General features: G+C 36.0%; 1 protein-coding gene across 2 annotated transcripts in view; it reads right to left on the bottom strand.

Moving 5' to 3' along the window:
• Positions 1 to 3,007: 3,007 nt before the first annotated feature.
• Positions 3,008 to 19,659, bottom strand: part of LOC131684047 (chymotrypsin-1-like) — a 46,535-nt gene continuing 29,883 nt past the window's right edge. For both annotated transcript variants that reach the window (XM_058966565.1, XM_058966566.1), the window contains exon 3: positions 3,008 to 3,235. In XM_058966565.1, the coding sequence (XP_058822548.1) occupies positions 3,092 to 3,235 (144 nt within the window). In that variant the 3' untranslated portion in view covers positions 3,008 to 3,091. The remainder of the gene's footprint in view (positions 3,236 to 19,659) is intronic.

Below are 19,659 nucleotides of genomic sequence, written 5' to 3'. Positions count from 1 at the left end.
CATTTTTTTATAGGTATATTATTATGATATATTGATTCTTACATTCTTAGCATAAATAATGTAAGTAGTAATTTTTGCGCCATAACCGGTATAACCTAAATCTTGCAAAAGAGATAAATTTTCGCTAGATTTTTGGGCTTCAAACATACAGTTGCTTTCTGTGACGCCACAAGTATAATTATATTAGAAATCTTTTATCTCACTACTAGGTGAATTACTTGTTGATCTGTGTATTGATATATCATCCAACATTTACCTCATGATTGAACGCAATACCTAATCCAAGGAATAAATACTAGAACTCAATGTTTCTTTATCAACACATTATTTTGTATTTGAAGTGAATTTATATATTGATTTTTGAGAAATAGTTCATTTATTATAGAGGTAATTCACAAAATGTTCTCAACATCGAATTCCTTTAATCACGTAGATGTGTTTTCATACCCCGATATTCAAAATCGGTTTAGTTTTGCCCCTAAAACACTAGTAAAGCAATACTCTGTATGAAACAATCTCATTTTTAATTAGTGGAAATTGGTATGCGAGGACTAAAAATACAAAATGGTTAATATTTCCGCCGCTCGTGCACAGATTTAGACAATCTATAGCTTGTTAGAAAGGTATTTTTGCAAGTTTTCTATTTATGTGCAGGTTGTGTATTGTTCGAAAGTTATTTGCAAAAAACCTGCTGTGTTTTGACAAAATCGCTCATATCTCAGAAAGTAAACAACATGTCGAAAATCAAAAATAATAGTGTCAAATGGCAACGTTAGGCCTTTCATTTGAAACTAATTTCAATAAGATCGGTTCAGCCATTGCTGAGATAATTACATGACATTTTGTACATACACACATACACACACATACAGACATTGTCTCAATTTGTCGAGCTGAGTCGATTGGTATATGAGACTCGGCCCTCCAGGCCTCGGAAAAAGTTTTCAAAATTTGAGCGAATGTAAGAAATGTAAAACCTACCTAAAAATGACAAAGAAAAGCTAAAATTGACCCCAATTGATTGAAGTTGCTGGAGTTTGCTATGAAAAGTACGATTTTGATTTATATATTGACTTTGGGTAATTAGTTTTTGAGCAATCTAAAAAAAATAGGGATAATGACTTTCAAGCTAATAAAATGTGTAAAAAAATCACTGATTTCAAATAATTGCATACAAAAATTATCAAACGAAAACGCTTTTCTTTTTAAGTAAAACGTTAGAGTATGTTTCGAAGATAAAAAGATATGGACAAATAAACAAAAACTATATTTTTTTTCTATTTTGGCCAGGATTTGAAGTTAGTTACGCCTCTGTGCGATGTTTGATATACGAATCATGTAAAAAACGGTAATGTCGATTGGCTGGCTCTTTCTAGCGATTTAAAAAAAAATCATGGTGCTACGTTGATTTTATCGTCTAGCTCGACAAACCGCAAGCAATTGCTGAGCTGAGAAGCACATACACACATAGCTCCAATTTATCGAACTGAGTCGATTGATAAATAAAACACGGTCTGTCATGAACAATTTAAAAAGGTTTAAATTTAAAAGTACAATAGAAATAATAGAAAGACTATCCCATTAATACAAAAAACACTAAGCCAGAATACTTACAATGGAGTTTTTGTTGCTCACATGACAAAAATATATAATAATTGAAACTGTGCCTAATTATTCTCACTTCCACTTCAACTGTTTGTTAATGCAATAAAAAATGCACTATAGTTCTTGATTATTATCACTAGCAGCCAGTCAGATATGTAGATGAAAAATTTATTTCACCCATACCCAATGGGACCATTCATAAATTACGTAACGCTTTTAGGGGGGGGGAGGGGGTACGACAAGATGTGACAAGTTGTGACATAGGGGTGAGGGGGTGTTAACTAGATCGTTACGTAACATGTTTTCATCGAAGAAAAAAAATTTTTTCTTGGAATTTATTACGTAACAGGGGAGGGGGGGATGGAAAAATTTGTGACAATTTGTTACATAGGGGGAGGGGGGAGTTAATTTTGGGCAATTTTTGCGTTACGTAATTTATGAATGGTCCCAATGATGATGTATTCAAGTTGGATTGGTACATAATTCGGAGGAGTTGAAGTTTGAAAAGTCGGGTTGTAGGTATATTTCAAATCGTTTAAAACTTTTCGAGAACTTGCTTTCAAAATAAATGCTTTAATTTTTGCAAACCATAACTTATCGAAAGCAAATCAGAAATCAGAATACTTGAATACGTTTCTTGGAATCATCAAAGTTCGTAGGTGCCCTCAACCAAACAGCTTGCATTGCCGATAGTTACTACCACCACTACAGTTGCACAATTACGATGTAGTGTACATTAGAAACTTTCGAATGCAGTATATATTTTAAGAAATCATTCACCTGACGAAAACAAGTTTTAAAACCCTTCTGCGAAACATCATCCACCCCTTCCCAGCTCCTGAATGGTTCGGTGGTAGAAGATATTTCTACAACAGCTAAAAAGTACCAAATGTTACAGATGTCAAAGAGGCCTGTCACTTTGACAGACTCCAATTTTCGCCCTCGTCAAGCCGTTCTCGTGCCTATTGTTATTCCGCACAACACCCGACTAACCCATTCAGCCGGGAAGAGCGCGTGCGAGCCTTCAAAGCCGAACCGGAAAAGAAGAAATGATTTTTTATTGATTTTCCACTGTCTGCGGAGACTCATCATCTCCGTGTGCCGCAGATTGTTCTCATTTTGAGAAAGTAGAAAAAAACCTGAACCCGGGACGGGACTTGGCACGCGCTCATCTCGTTTCGGTGAAGTTTGGCCCGGACTCGGTAGCATAAAAAAGGGGTTGATGATTACTATTTATTTGTCGGGAAAACATGTGCACGCTTTCATCGCGGTTCGGGTTTTCATGCGGTTTTCTCACTTGCACACACATTCACACGCAGCATCCCGACGCGTTGTTGTGCCCTGTGCCGCACGGGAAACTAGGGAGATGGACACTTGTCACGTTGTTTAGTTTGTTATCTGCTTCTTTTCTTCAGTGTCTTTTATTGTACAAATTCAATCATAAAAAAGTGTATCATTCTTTGGAAGGGGTGTGTGCGAGATCACGTTACAACTGGTTCTCGTCGAGCCACGTTTTAAACTCGGAGACACGTGTGAAAACGTCCGGTGAGCCGATGCCACAGAAGCGCGTCCCGTAGGACACCACGCCGGAAACTTGGTTTTTGCATACCAGCGGTCCGCCGGAGTCGCCCTGCGGAGAAAGAGAGATAGGTGAAGTTTGGATTTTCATGTGTATATTGGACCGACAACAATTTTGATATTTATGATAATGGTAATTGGCTCCACAAACTATATGTCAAATATGGATTCTAATCAAAAATCTCACATTGACTCAGTACCATAAAAGATAAGGCTGCGTAGCTCATTTTATTGTTTGTTGAAGGTTGCATGTTGATTGTATGTTGTAAGTTGTCTAGTTTCGAACGTCATTTTTTTTTTGAAAATATGCTATTCTAAGGTTCCAAGTCAATTGGCCGAATGCCGTTTAGTTGAATGGTATTTGGTCGAACACTGTTGGACCGAATGCCATTTGGCCGAATGCCGTTTGACTGAAAGCCATTTACTCGAATGCCAGTTGGTTTAATACTAGTTGGGTAAAGGCATTTTAATCGAAAGTTACAATTATTTTTGTTTTTTTTTTGAAGACTTATTTTGTATCGTTTCACTTATGTGTTGTAACTGTTTCGATATCGTATGGAAATTCAATAATTTTGATTCGAATAACTAATATTAAAGGGTATCTCACATCAAATTGTATCACGGAAAAAACGCTGTGGAAAATTACCTAGAGGACCGATCCTTTTCAAACTTTGAGACAATAAAATATAACCTATTAGTATGCTTTTGGTATATTTATTTCATTTCACTTCAATGCCATAACTGTACGCACGCACCATACGCTGAACTTCAGTCATTAGGCTCTGTACAACATTCTTCTGTACGGAAACCCACTTTTTTCTCATGTCAGATTTGACCTCCTTGAAATACTTCCGTAGTGCCTGCTTCGCAATTTCCTCAGTATTTTTCGATGGGTCTTAGTTTCGGTGCGTTGGGGAGGGGGGGGGTGATTCATGTCCTTGGGTACGAAAGTGGCCCCGCTGACTTCGTACCACTCCAAGACAACATTTGAATAGTGGCACGAAGCTAGATCCGGCCAGAAGATCGTAGGGCCCTCGTGTTGCTTCGACAGAGGAAGCAGACGCTTCTGTAGATACTCCTTGAGGTAGATCTCCTACTTTTCAGTCCCGGTAATCACGAACGTCGCACTCCGTTTGCTACATGAGCAGATCGCTTATCAGATCATGTATTTATTGGCAAACTTTGAATGTTTCTGCCTCCTTATTTCCTTCAGAATATCAAACTTGTGCTGGGCGGTGACGAACAATAGCCCCGGAATTTGCCGGAAGTTCGACTTGACGTTAGTCTCATGATCCATGATGAGACAATGCGGCTTTGTCAGCATCTGAGTGTACAGTTTTCGGGCTCGTGACTTTTCCACAGTATTTTTCCGTTTGTCACGATTTTGAGCCTACTCCACTTTGTATGTATGCAGTCGCTCTCGATCCTTGGCTCTCTGAACGAAAGACTTGGGCAGATAGTAATTTTTTGCAATAAATAGTTCTAAATGCTACGAAAAACAGATTATGTTTTAAAGAAGGAAAGATGAAATAGAAATTTACAATTTACAAAATGAACTATTGAAGTAGATATATAATATAATAAAAGTCCTTTTGTGTATACCGACGTTGACGGAGCAGTATTAAGGTGTTTGTAATATATTTAGGTTTTAAACTTGACCTTCTATTTAAAAAAAAATCGCATCTAATTTTTAGCATATATGAGAAATTCAGGACCAGTCCAATGCTTCTACTGATGCTTCTTTGACGAGCTTCAGTGTATTATTATGACTAGCTAATGCAAGGCGAATGAAACCAAAAAATACATCAACCGACTGGTGGTGCCATTCTTGCAGCAAATGCCAAACTGAAATCATCTTGTTCCCCGGGTTCAGATGGCGTTTCCTCGATTTTTGTCAAAAAGTACATCAGCGGGCTTCTTGAACCACTTCGGCGAGTCTTCGAGCTATCACTCACTACTGGAGCATTCTCTTTCTGCTGAAAAGCAGCGCACATGTTTTCAGTTCATAAAAAGGAAACAAATCGAACATTGACAATTATCGCAGAATCTCGTGTTTAAGTGCCGTATCAAAACTATTCGAGCTGGTTGTCTTAGACCCTATTTTCTTTCACTGCAAACACTACATTGCAGATGACCAACACAGTTTTATGCCTAAACGATCGGACGTCTGGATCTTCAAACCTGCGTTAGAGCTCTACGTAATAACTGTCTTGTACGAGTTCCGTTTAGGAGAACCAACTATGGTTGCCAGAGCGCTGTTACCGGACTCCAGCGAATTTTTAACAGTCTTACGACGTCCTTTGACTTCAACCGGACGAGGAATGCGATCAAAGCGAAAGTATCAGCAATTTAAAAATAAAATTAGTTTAAGCAACAACCATTGGGGCCAAGGGGCCTTTCCGAAACTGAGCTCTTTGAAAGATATAGAAAACATTGCTCATTTTCCCTGACAGATATTAAAGAAATGTAAAAAATAGCTGTATAGCTCATGTTAAAAAGAAGCAAATGTCCACAAAATGTTTAAGCTAATAGCAAGAAATATTATCAATACAAGAATAAATAAATAGTATTCAATTTAAAACAACAAATTAGAATGGGCATTTTCATAAGAATTAGTTTCGGCTAAATAAATCTTAGACTAAAACCTGTTGGCCCAATCGCCTTCGGCATTCGGCTAAACGACATTCGACTAAACGACACTCGGGCGAACGGCCTCCGGCCAAACCGCATTCAGCCAAATGGAATTTGGCCAAATGGCATTCGTGTGTAATATTTTCATAGTGAAAAAAACCTATCGAAAACATGTTTTGGAGATACGGAGATCAATTTCCATACAATTCTAATATCAGTTATTCGAATTCAAATGATCGTAATTCATACCATCCGATAACGACAAACAATTTTAAACCTACCGATGTAACACATCCAATGGAAAGATTCAATATCTGTATTGAAATGGAAATAAATTGCATAAAAATATGGTATTCGATAATATTGACTAAGGACAATTTATATTCGGTCGAATGACATTTTGCTAATTGGTATTCGCCCAAACGGCTCTGTCGGCCAAATGGTATTCAGCCAAATTACCCTTTCGGTTTAGTAGCTTTCTGCTTAACGATCTTTCTGGCCAAATATTATTTGGCTTAACGACACTCGGCAAAATAACTCATGCGGCAAAATGATATTCGCTCAAACGGTACTCTACCAAATGATTTTCGGCCAATTAACGAGAACCCCCTGCTAAATCCCCAAGAATCTAGAGAGAGCTGTACGCTTGCATTTATTTTGGTATTGTCGCTCCTTTCGATCCGGAAATGTCAACAAATTTGACTTATATCCATTTACAGCCACAGTTTTCTCAGACGTGGTGCTACTTATCTCATTTTTATCACTATCTGTAGTATGCACCGCGTTTATGAAAGGGAGTACTGAGATAGGGCTAGAAGCCCCAGGATAATCGGAGCCTTGCACTTAGGGTGCATAATGAATCACACTAGCTGTCATATAGGGGAACCGAGAGCAAGTCTGACACCTTAAGCGCAATTATTTTTTCCAAAATACCACAAAGCTCCAACAATTGGATATTATGTCCATAATCCTTGTTTAGATGGTTCTTAACAAGATATAATTTTTTCAGCGTTTCAAAAAAATGGATTCATTAAAAATTATTGGTTGCCAAAAAATGGAGGAAAATAACATATTAAAAACGCTGCGGGTAAGACCGATACCCCGAAGTGGCAAGAGCGACACCCTTGGTAGCCTTCTTATGGAAAAATATACTTTTGCATATAAAATAATTAAAATAATCCATAAAGAATTGTAAAACGATCCATAAAAAAGTTGTCCATGTTCCATAAAACAAAACTGCAAATCCATACAACAGTGTGAATGATCCATAAAAAAGGGCGATTTGATCCATAGATTATGCAAAATTATAATTAATTATAAAATGGTCGCAAAAGAGCACTAAAATAGTAATAAAAGAGCAATTAAAATCAACCAATGCCCCATAAAAATATTGGAAATGTTCCATAAAATGTTACATTTTGCGCCATAAACTAACTGACATTGATCCATAAAATATTAACAATGTACAGTTAAGAAAAAGTTCCGTAAATTTGATGAAAATGTTTGCTAAATAATTTTTCTTGGTCCATAGAAGATGTAAAAATGAACATTAGAAATGCTATGTATTGATTCATATATCGAACGTTAAATTATGGTTCATGGATATTTACAAAACGATCCATAAGAAAAGAAAATGTAAAACGATCCATTAATATGTGCTTATGCACCAGAAAAATTAAATTTAAAAAATAAGTTGTGCTTAATAATACTCATAACAGTGACAGTGTTTTAACAAGTGAGCTTATACTGGGAGCTAGCGTGATTCGGCTTGGCCGCATATCCGAGGCTAAGGATCCGAAGCGGCGCAAAGCCGCTGAGGATATGTTGAACGAGGCATTGATTAACCCGTAACTCGAATTGCAAGCGAACCTGTGGTCCTCTCGTTTGCCCGGTTTACTTAAACATAGGGACTATAGCTAGTTAAAAGCCGACTGAGCGGCAGCTAAGTCGGACAGTGCACTAGAAAGCGATGTGGCGTAGCCATATTAGTCAGTGTTCGTGTATAAAGTGTCCGTTTTCGCTTCAGATAGTTGGTATTTGCGACTCATGCCAGCCTGTATCAGTGGTCTGAGTAAAAATTTCTGAAGTGGCCCCCCCATTTTTCGCAAAGTGGCAAATTTAGCAAAAAATATTTTTATTTTATTGTTTAGGCATCCGCAAACATGTTTGTAAAATATTTTACCGATATTCAAAATCTTTATAATATTTTCAGTTATTGAAAGTTTTACACACCTTTTTTTTGTAATATTTGTTATAGCTAGAGTTTTATCTCGAATTGTATGAAACTTCTAGGGTGGTTAAAAAAATGTTTGGCCTACAAAATGCCGAAAAAATGTTTAGCAAATGTTAACTATTTCTACTATTTTTTAAACAATTTTTAAAATAAATGCCGTTTTAATCGGTTTCTTCACGCGATATTTATCCCGTTTTAATTGTAAAATGTTGCATATATTATCAGACTCGAATTCCAGAAAAAAAAATTTTGAGCAGCTATAAGGTTTTTAAAATATTTGATTTTTTCTGTTAACCGGCATGCCAGGCGCAACGCGCGCGCGATGCAGTCAGTGTTCGTCACGACACGCTTAGACATACATCGCACGAGCGAGTCGGCCGGTGCTCGCGCCGGCTCCAACTACATGCATGCATGCATACCTTATATTATATTACCTTATATTTATGATTTTCGGTGCAATAGCATGATCAATAATATTGAATGCTTATATTAATAATAACAATATGTATAACATAGTTTATTCATTATTTCTTTTTTTCTTTTTTCAACACAGTGTTTATTACAGATTTTGTATCCATCGAAAACAATTTACACTCCAATTGTCTTCTATCAATTGGTTTAAAATGGTGAAACGCACGTGTATTTTTGATTGTCATTGCATTTTCAAACCGAGTTTTCTGCTGAATATCGTGAATTTCATGTTCGTTTACCGTGCAAAGTTGAAAGTCTATGTTTTTGAAAAAATTCTTCGCCCAATCAAACAAATTTCTAGCTGTTGTAATTCTATGAGTATTGACTCGCTGCAAACTAGCTTTATACGCATGTCTTTTTACGGTGCCACCAATTCCATCACAAGCTCCTTTTCCGTGCGAAGTGGCAAAGAAATTCCACTCTGCCTTTATATTAAAATCTTCATCGTGGAGTGCTAAATTGAGAAAATTGAATTTGTTTTTATATTGCGACGCAGCTCCATCAGAAAAATAATAAATATTGCTTATTTTGTTTTTTGGAAATTTTGTTATCAAATACTCAATAAGTTTTGAATTAAATAAGTGCACTGAACTTGTGTCATGAGTAGTTTTTTCTGAAATTATGACGAAATTCCGATTTTTTATCTGAGCGTGTTCCCGATAATAAATAACGTATGGATGAAGGGTCGCCTGGTCATTAGACCAGTGGTGAGATTGAATCGCGTTTTGCACAAAAAAAGAATAATTTTCGGCAAAATCTAGAGCAACGACTATTTCATCTTCTTCAATTTCTTCTTTCTTCTTTTTAAAATATGAGGCTTGAGAATTGGCTAGAAAATCGTGTTTTAGCAGTACTGGTAATTCCAACCGAAGTTCATTAAAAAAATCCTTAACTGTAGTGTTAAGTTCAATTATTTCACACCTGTAAAAATTGAACCAGAATTATACAACCTGCATAGTAGAATAATTATTGTATAAATTTCCAGGGATCATAATACCTATCTGTGCTTTTCCACTGACTATACTTTATCGTTGAAATTCTGCTTTTTTTCAACAATCGGGCCAATTCGTTTACAACAGCTTCAGTACCGTGACATTTATCACATTTAGACAAAAAACAGTTTGGAGTTGAAACGCTGCATGTTGACGATTGTATAAAATCTTTATAGGTTTTGCTGAAAGTAACTCCCTTTTTTTGCAATTCTTGCTTGATACCAAAAATTTTTAATTTCATGTCTTCGTGGATTTTGCAAACACACACGTTGTGTGTTCCTTTCTGTCCTGCTGAAATACACTCTCGTGGTCGCAGTTCTTGAAATTTCGAGAGAGAAATCGAAGCGTCAGGAAATTCTTTGATGAATTTGTCATGCAATTCATTAACATTAGATAATAAAAGTTTTTTTTGTACATGTGTTCGTTTGCCGTTCTCAACAATCGAAACGTAATCCTTTATTCCCGGTAAAGCACGACTGTTTTCTTCAGACAAATAAAATGCGCGAACTTTTTGAAGTATCCAATCAGGTACTTTTCTGCCTCTTTTTTTCTCGGGTCGTGATCCATGACCATCACTTTTCCTCAATTTATTGGCACGACGAGCCATACGACGCGAAACTTGCAATTCTTTTTGCATTTTTTTAATTGTCCAGTTGGGTGGAACTGTAGTCAGAATTTGTATTTTATCCAATCTATTTTTTGCATGTGACAAAGCATGTTTTATTCCAGAGATAAGTTCAGACTCTTTTTCGGACATCGCATTAAAAATTACTTTCTCCTGCTCGGGGTTTTTTATAATTTCAGAAATATTAAGTCGACCATCTGAGCACAATTTCAAAAAACGCGTTTTTTTCATTTTTGGTTCCCCAATTTCTTCTAAAAAGGTGTTAATTTTCTCCATTTTCATATTATCGTCAACAGTCTTACATACATAAGTGGGATCAAGTTGGTTGTCTTCGTCAACAGCATCATTAAGATTTTCATTTGCCACTTCATTAATGATCTGTTCTTGATGTGGCTCAGGAGAACAATCATTTCCTTTGTATCTATACATATCCCTTCGACAATTGTTGCACACTTTCAATCCAACAAGTTTTTTAAATTTTGTGTTCCATGTTCGCGTAACAATGGAAAGACTTTTTCGCACACATTGATGATTTTTCTTACGCAAAGGATTGCAACACTTTTCAGGGCGACCCATGTTTATCACCCACTCAACTGAAACTAAATTCAACAATCGAAAACAAGTTCTAAGTTTGAACGCACCACCTATTCTCTGAAAACTGATTGATTGAGCACGCCACTGACAACTTATCAACCAAAATTCATAGCCTACTTTTATACTTGTCTAAACGTGTCGCGGAGTGCACGGCAAGTTGGCTAGTGCGATGCAGGTTTACACGTGTCGTGACGAGTACCGGCTGTTTAGTGGGCAAGTTATACATATTGATATTATTAATATAAGCAGTCAATATTATTGATCGTGCTATTGCACCGAAAATCATCCTATAAGGTATGCATGTAGTTAGAGTTGGCGCGAGCACCGGCCGACTCGCTCGTGCGATGTATGTCTAAGCGTGTCGTGACGAACACCGGCTGCCTCGCGCGCTTCGCGCCTGGCATGCCGGTCAACAGAAAAAATCAAATATTTTAAAAACCTTATAGTTGCTCAAAATTTTTTTTTCTGGAATTCGAATCTGATAATATATGCAACATTTTACAATTAAAACGGGATGAATATCGCGTGAAGAAACCGATTAAAACGGCATTTATTTTAAAAATTGTTTAAAAAATAGTAGAAATAGTTAACATTTGCTAAACATTTTTTCGGCATTTTGTAGGCCAAACATTTTTTTAACCACCCTAGAAGTTTCATACAATTCGAGATAAAACTCTAGCTATAACAAATATTACAAAAAAAAGGTGTGTAAAACTTTCAATAACTGAAAATATTATAAAGATTTTGAATATCGGTAAAATATTTTACAAACATGTTTGCGGATGCCTAAACTATAAAATAAAAATATTTTTTGCTAAATTTGCCACTTTGCGAAAAATGGGGGGGCCACTTCAGAAATTTTTACTCTCTAATAACTCTCAGCGCGCTAATGTCATAGATAACCTGCCGTTTAAAGAGTTGCCATAATGATTTCAGGTTAGCTGACCTCAGCTTACCTGACTAGTGGGATACGGAAGCTTAAGTTTAACTATAATGTATGCATTGTTTGTTGAAGTTTGATATTACAACCAAATGTAAACTTTATTATTAGTTCAAATATCAAAAATTTCGCATGAATTCATTAAATTTAATTTTTCTGGTGCATAAGCACATATTAATGGATCGTTTTACTTTCTTTTCTTAGGGATCGTTTGTAAATATCCATGAACCATAATTTAACGTTCGATATATGAATCAATACATAGCATTTCTAATGTTCATTTTTACTTCTTCTATGGACCAAAAAAAATTATTTGGCAAACATTTTCATCAAATTTTTGGAACTTTTTCTAACATTTTATTGCTCCATTTTGTAATACCGTGGAACATTTTTTTCGATGTTATGGAACATATGAACGTGTTTTAATGTACATTGTTAATATTTTATGGATCAATGTCAGTTAATTTATGGCGCAAAATATATAATTTTATGGAACATTTCCAATATTTTTATGGGGCATTGGTTGATTTTAATCGCTCTTTTATTACTATTTTAGTGCTCTTTTGCGAGAATTTTATGGTTCAATTTTACATAATCTTTGGATCAAATTACCCTTTTTATGGATCATTCACACTGTTTTATGGATTTTCAGTTTTGTGTTATGGAACATGAACAACTTTTTTATGGATCGTTTTTCAATTTTTTATGGATCATTTTTGTTGTTTTAGCGGCGCAAACTGAGAGCTGCCGCCTTCCTATTGTCCAATTTTTTTTCATTAAAAATGTCTTGTGTATGTGTAACAAAATGTAATTATGTGTATAGGAGTATGTGTGATGCAAATGCATGCTTTCTGGTAATTCATCACGTAGCAAAAGGAAGAACATACGAATGTGTGGTGTGAATAAATAATGTTCAAGACTTGGTTTGTATTATGGTAAAGATTTTCAAGCTTTATTATCGCTTGTGAAGGAGTAAGATCCGTTCTGCAAGAAGAATTTATCCCCTGTTACTAAGCTTCATTCACTTGAAAGTAACATACGCCTTTGTAGTAAGCTATCCGATTCGTGTTATGATTTTTCGGAACTCTGTTGATCAACAATCCGGCAGTCGATGGATATTGTTCTTCAATATCATTTTACAATCTCATATTAGATTATCCTTTTAATGTAGAATACATTTGAGCTTTCAATATAGGGGTCCCGTTTCAAAATATCGGCTGCGGCGCCGCGTCAGATTTTGAACGTTAATAACTTTTATCATACTTAACAGAATGATTTGATTTTTAGGCCAATTTGTTGAAAATATGTTCCTCTATGCTGTATTAAAATTTGAAGTATGTATAACATGCACTAATAACAAAAAATGGTGTTTTGAAAAATCTTTCAGAACGAGCGAGAAAGCGATAGTAGTGCATATTAGCGCGATTATAAAAATATCTGTCGGTCGGTTTTTCTCATCATTCGTATTCGTTCAAGTTCAAGCACTAGCAAGCAGCCAGTCCACCGAAGGAAAGCAGTTGGCGATGACGACGGTCGAAAAAAGTGCCCCAGCTACTGGTGACTCATCGCAACCCGATCAGGAACTGTCGCCCTGCAAGAATTTCGCCCCAACTAAAGGGCAACAGAGAAACTAATCTGTGTTCTAATAAGAGTTAAACTGGCTCACCGTGTCCGCGGGGAGTGCGTCTGAATTATGCTCCCGCAATAAAACAATAAACGGTTCTTTACAGGACCAATTAATTGTGTTCTAATAAGTGTTAAACTGAAATTTACATTTTATGGTGTATAACAAATAATTTTCTGAAAGCTATATAAGATATACGATGTGTGGAAAGAAAGAAAGAGAATTTAAATTATCCTCTCTCGCTCGTTTTCGTGCACTGCATTTCCATTCCTTTCTGCTGCTAATACCATCATAACGAAAACGAATGTGCGTATTCTCTCGCCATCCCATGGCCAGTGTTGCCACAATTGCATGTCGCTATTACAATTTGAATTATTTTATTGAACTATTTGGCAGCTTCAGTTGATTAACTGCATAAATCGATTTGTTTGTGCAGCTCCTTGCTAGTAGCAAACTAAATATCCTTTATCAGCGCTAACAAATAAGACAAAAGAATTTAAATTTGTGAAAATCTTTTCCTTCCTTCTTTTCAAATCTGCAACATTCTTTGAAAATATTGTTGGAATGTTGTTATTGAAAAACTGAACATACAAGTTTGCTAGCACTGGCCACTAGATTGAAGGCGATGGAAAGACAGAATATTCGTTTTGGTTATGCTAATATTGGTAGCCGAACGGAAAGGAAAGGCACAGGAATGGCACGAAAACGAGCGAGAGAGTGATAGTAGTGCTTTCTCGTGTTTTCATATATGAATATTGGTCGGTCGGTTTTTCTCATCATTCGTATTCGTTCAAGCACTAGTAAGCAGCCAATCATCAGGAACTGTCGCCATGCCAGTATTTCGCCCCAAATAAAGGGCAACGGAGAAACTAATCCGCTGGCTAACATTCCAGCGTCTGGTTCGTAAGGTTGTGTATTACTTCAAAGTCGAGCTACGCTTACAAAACTCAGCCGTAATGAAGCCAGTGATGCCTACTTGGTCGGTTTGTTTGAGGATACAAAATAGTGCGCCAAGTACGTAACTTTCTCGCAAAAGAAATCAAACTGGCTCACAGTGTCCGCTGGGAGTGGGCGTAAATTATAATAAAAGCAACGGTTCTTTTCAGGACCAATCAATTGTGTTCTAGTGAGAGTTAAACTGAAACTTTCGTTTTAAGGTGTGTAACAAATTTTCAACAATCAACATAATACGTTGTGTGGAAAGAAGTAGCTTGCACACGGAACAAAAAATTAAATTATCCTCTCGCTCGTTTCGTGCACTGCTTTTCCATTCCTTTCTACTGTTATTATCAGTATTACCAAAACGAATGTGTTGTTGTATGTGTTTAAGAAAAATGTTGAAGTCGCATGCTTCTATTCGAGCTTTTTGGCAGCCTCTGTGAACTAACTGCATTAAATGATTTTTTTGTGCAGCTCCGTGCTAGTAGCAAACAAAATGGCCCTACCAGTGTCTGATTCGTGAGATTGTGCAGGATTTCAAAGTCGAGCTAAGCTTATAAAGTTCAGCCGTAATGGTACCCGAAGAAGCCAGTCTTGTCGTTTTGTTCGAGGCTACAAAACAGTTCGCCAGGCACGTAACTATCATGCCAAAAATATCCAACGATCCAGCGCATCAACACCAACGCCGATACCAAAGGTTCTTTTCAGAACCACCATTATTACCATAGAGAATTATTTGAAAATTTCCCATTCAAACGTGATTCTGTTGAATATTATTAGATTTAAATTAACGTCTCGAATTGAAATCACGACGCTCCGGTTATGTGACAGACATTACCCACCCATCTTTTTTTTATTGTGACCACGACTAACGGTTTAATATAGACACCCCATTTCAATATTTCTGAAGGAACAGAAGGTCGAGTTTGGAAAGTTTGTAACTTTCATTGTGCTTAACCAAATTACACAATGTTCGCACTAATGATTCAGAAATATGACCAGGAATCTTCTATTAGATTTGTAAGTATGTATAAATTACATGAATAAAGAAAAATTGATTTTCAGGAATCAATTATTATCTGTTCTTCCATTGGCCAGTACTACGCGACTTCCTCATGCTAACAATTAATTTCATCGTTAGCCATCTCCCTCACCGAGGCCAACAACGCCAACAAAACCGGTCCTTTTTAGGACCACCATCATTTTTGTAAAGAATAATTTGAAATATTCCTCGCCCAAATCACCTTTTGTCCGAAAATTCCAATGAGTATCAACATATTTAAAGAACGTGTTCCTTATGTATTCTACATCTCTCCGGTTATGTCGCAGACATTACCCACCCATCTTTTTTCCTTTCGTTTTCCAATAAAACTATGAATCGCGCTTAATTCGATTTTTAATTTTTTGGTCGGCTTGAGACAATACTGACAAGGAATAAATGCAAATACCAGAGTTTCCGTGTGTTTCAAATATTAACATGATGTTATAATAGTGTAATTGAATACCATAAACAACTCTCAGTCGTTCGCATTGAATCAAAAATGATCTCAACCACCTAAACAGCCTGTCGGTATTACCCCTCCTAAAACTGTCGGTCTTACCCCAACAGTGCACATTTTTGTTAAATGCCCAATAAACAGTGTTGGAATACTCAAACTTATCCTCAACGCAGATAAATAATGATATGGAGAGTAGATTAGAATGTGCGGCAAAAATACTGGTGATTTTCAAAGCTTTTGTGCTGTTAAAACCTTAAAATGTTTCAACTAAAAATAACATCCAAGTGCTCTTCAACTTTGCTTTGGCATGTTTTGTTTATTTTGTGATGTTGGATGAATCTATATGGCATCTATGTGTCTCGAAATGCTCAAAATAATCGTACTACTGATATCCTGTTATTATTGTATGATTTTTATTAATTTGATATCTGGGAAAAGTCGTAGGGTTTCGGGCTTACCCACGGTGTCGGACTTACCCCCGGTTCCTCTAATTACAAATAATGAGCGGCCCCATAATTTTTTGACGCAAAATATGTTTACGGGCATTCTTGGATTTTCAGAGAATCACTCATGGCAGATTTTTTTCGTCGATATTGCCAACGGGGTTCTTAGGCAACAAGAATGATGCTAAAATGCTCTATTCGTCGCGTTGTGGCACTAAAACATGGCACATTCTATGCATAGGCCACGCGGTGCACCTACGGCAGTCAAGCTACTACGTGCCAGTTTTGTTAACAAAATGCATTCTATGGAAAGTTGTGTAAGGAAACTCTAAAAAATATCAAATACAACCAAAACAAACATCCAAACTCTAACACGCAAAGTTAAATCATAGACAATTGGTTGGTGTTAAGTCAAAGCGGACTAAGTAGCAAATCCCAAAAAGTGAGAAAATGATAGTTTTCTTCAGCCATATTTTACTTTAGCCAGATAGAAAAATGTAGCCATAGGCAAGAATTACGACATAAATTAATTTCGAGTATCTTAAAGAATGCAGCGATTCTAACTTTAAAATCTTTTCCCTCGAAATCTAAGAAAAGTCACTTAGAACGGCCCTATCAACAACGACGAATCATCAACAAATGTTGAATCAGTCCACTTTCTATTTTTGACCTTGTCAGACCTACAATCGAGCCGAGTGAACGACAGCAAACTAAATCTTTTGTGCATTGTCTCGAGAACAAAGCAAACATTGTATTTATTATTAGTGCCGTTAAACAGTATGTTCAGAGGAATTATAGTAAATAATAGGTTTGTTCCAGTACCAGGCAAACTGCAAGTACTCCGGAGAAAATCGTTCCTGTACTCTCTTCTTCTGTTTTTTCATCTTCTGGTAGCAAACCGGAGTAAAAAAGAGCAACATTTTTTTGTCCTGTTTACTCCGGAGTGACTTCCGTGTACTAGAACAAACCTAATATGAGTCAACTTTTGGTCAGATAATTTTAGTTCCATATTTAATAGAACAGAGGGTGGCATCACTAACTTTTTAAAGAAGAGAGATAGAATACGGTCGCGTTCAGAATGATTGCTGAGAGATGTCTGTTCTACAACTTTGTAGAAGACTTCTTGTTTCTATTTCACACCTTTGAACAGTTCGTGTTGGCCTGCTATACGGTGACAAATGGAACTAAAATTTTCTAGCAAAGAGATCATTCAGGTTCTATTCCAAATACACTTTTAAGTTAAACACTATTAAGCTAAACCGTTATTACGCAAAATAATAAAGTTAGTAAGAATCGACTACTGATTCACAACCTACAGGTTTTGGCTCCGTGCAAAACTGGCTTATACATCATTTCGTAAAAAAATTAATAATTTCTTCTACTAAAGCTGGATTTATTCACAATCTGACAGTTGTAGGCAATAAAATTATCTTACTTATTTTCAAGTGTAGTAATAAACCGACGCATGTATTGCCACCTAGCGGTGAACATACGAGCAAGTAGGTTTATATGATCTAATATACAAAACAATCGACCTTGATCTTCTAGCGAGCAGCACCAACTAAAGCATTCGACAGTCAAGAAGCAGATTGAATGATCTACAGGTGTTATGAGATGAAAAATTTCAAAACACCCCCTTCTCTACAATTGTTCTTAGGCCAGGAAATCATTCAGTTTGTTGAGCGTGGTAATATTGTGGTATTATTTTCACATCAAACTTAGACTGGAGTCCCTTTATTAATGTCCAAGTCGGAAAAAAGTATGGTTCATTGAAACAGCTGAATATACTAACAAGATATCTGGATATTCCAACAAAAATGAAAATGTTCAAAAGTTTGCTATTTCCACACTTTATTTATTGAGATTTTCTGTTCACGAATGCATCTGTTAGCTCATTTAACAAATTAAGAGTAGCTGATAATGCCTGTTCTAGATACACTGCTGGTCAATAAAATAGGTGTGAGATAAAAGTACATGAAATTTTGAGTTTTCTCTAAAAATATGTTTATATTCAAATATTTTATAGTTAGGCACAGTGGTAAATATGAAAAAGAACACTTTTATTTGTAAATTAAATGTTATGCTTTTTCGTAACTCTTTCTTCTCCATGAAATCCAAAAAAGTACCTGGTCAATGAAATAGGTGTATTGTAATCCATTGCATTAAAATTTTTCAAATCCAATGATTTTAAGACTTCAACATTTTTAACAACTAGTAACCTGTGTAAACTCCCTTATTCAACCAAATTTTATCCATTTGTCTTGGCATTGAGTCATTCAAACGCTGATAAATTTCCGTTGGTATAGGGTAGCATTCCTTTTAAGCTGCTTCTCACAAACGATCCTTATTTGTGAAATTTCGATCGAATAACTATATATTCTAAGTATATTCCGTAAATTTTCTACGGGATTGATAACAGGAGATTGGCATGGTCCGAAATTATAGTCACTTTATTATCCCGAATTCATTCCTTTACATACTTTGATGTGTGTTTTTGGTCAATATCTTGCTGAAACTGTCATGTAAAGGCACATTATCTTTGGCATAGGACTGCATGACATCCTTTAGGATGTCCATCGTTTAGCCTTGCATTCGAATCTTGCCATTATAGTGGCGCACAGTGGCGGGTCTTCAAGCAAAAGTCGGACAAAACCTCAAATGTTACCTAATTTGGCTGAAAATCACAATTTAAACTAATTTTGAGGTGCTGATCTCATTTTTTATGTCAAAAGTCGAAAAATATTAAATGTATTTTTCCATACAGTGTCATTGAACCTTTCTTATAACTATGATCCCGTTTTCATGATAGATTATCCGTTACTGCTCACCAATATCAGCAATACCATAAAAATGAAGAACACTACTTTAAATCCATTGTATAACGTGTTGGTTTACTGTAGATTGTCTAACTATTTTACACAAAACACCATGCGCCTCCATATCAGCAACAAAGCTTCAAAATCTCCTTAAACCTTTTTGCGCACCTAGGCGCAGAACGAGACCATGATATTCGAAAAGTAGAAGTTATTTCCCATAGAATGTATACTATGTGACCGTTCCGAAATGATTCCGAAATTTGTACAGAATACATTAGTGAAAAAAGTATTTTTGATCTGCCAACCTCAAGCATATTTCTACAAAAAAGTCATAGTTCCAAACAAATTTACCAAATGTATTTTATTTACTAACCAAGTTCTTTCGTTCCTCTACACAATAAAACTAGTTTTGCTAAAATCGGACCAAAATCAAAAGAGCAACATGCATTTGAAGTGAACAGAGCAATGGTGGTTTCGGAAATGAAAAGCCTTAAAAAGTCCTGACTTTGCTACGTTTAAACTCATGTTAAAAATCGTGTTCTTATGCAATGATCATAAAATTCTGAATATATGTCATTCAATACATGAGAAATTTGGGAAAAATATAAAATATCAATATTTCAAAAATAAATTTTTGAGGTTTTGGCCAGCCTTCAGCCACTGTGTGGC

The sequence above is a fragment of the Topomyia yanbarensis genome, chromosome 2 (assembly GCF_030247195.1).
Source record: "Topomyia yanbarensis strain Yona2022 chromosome 2, ASM3024719v1, whole genome shotgun sequence".
Lineage (NCBI taxonomy): Eukaryota > Metazoa > Arthropoda > Insecta > Diptera > Culicidae > Topomyia > Topomyia yanbarensis.
The sequence above is the reverse complement of the archived record's forward strand: the minus strand, read 5'-3'. Positions and strand labels throughout refer to the sequence as shown.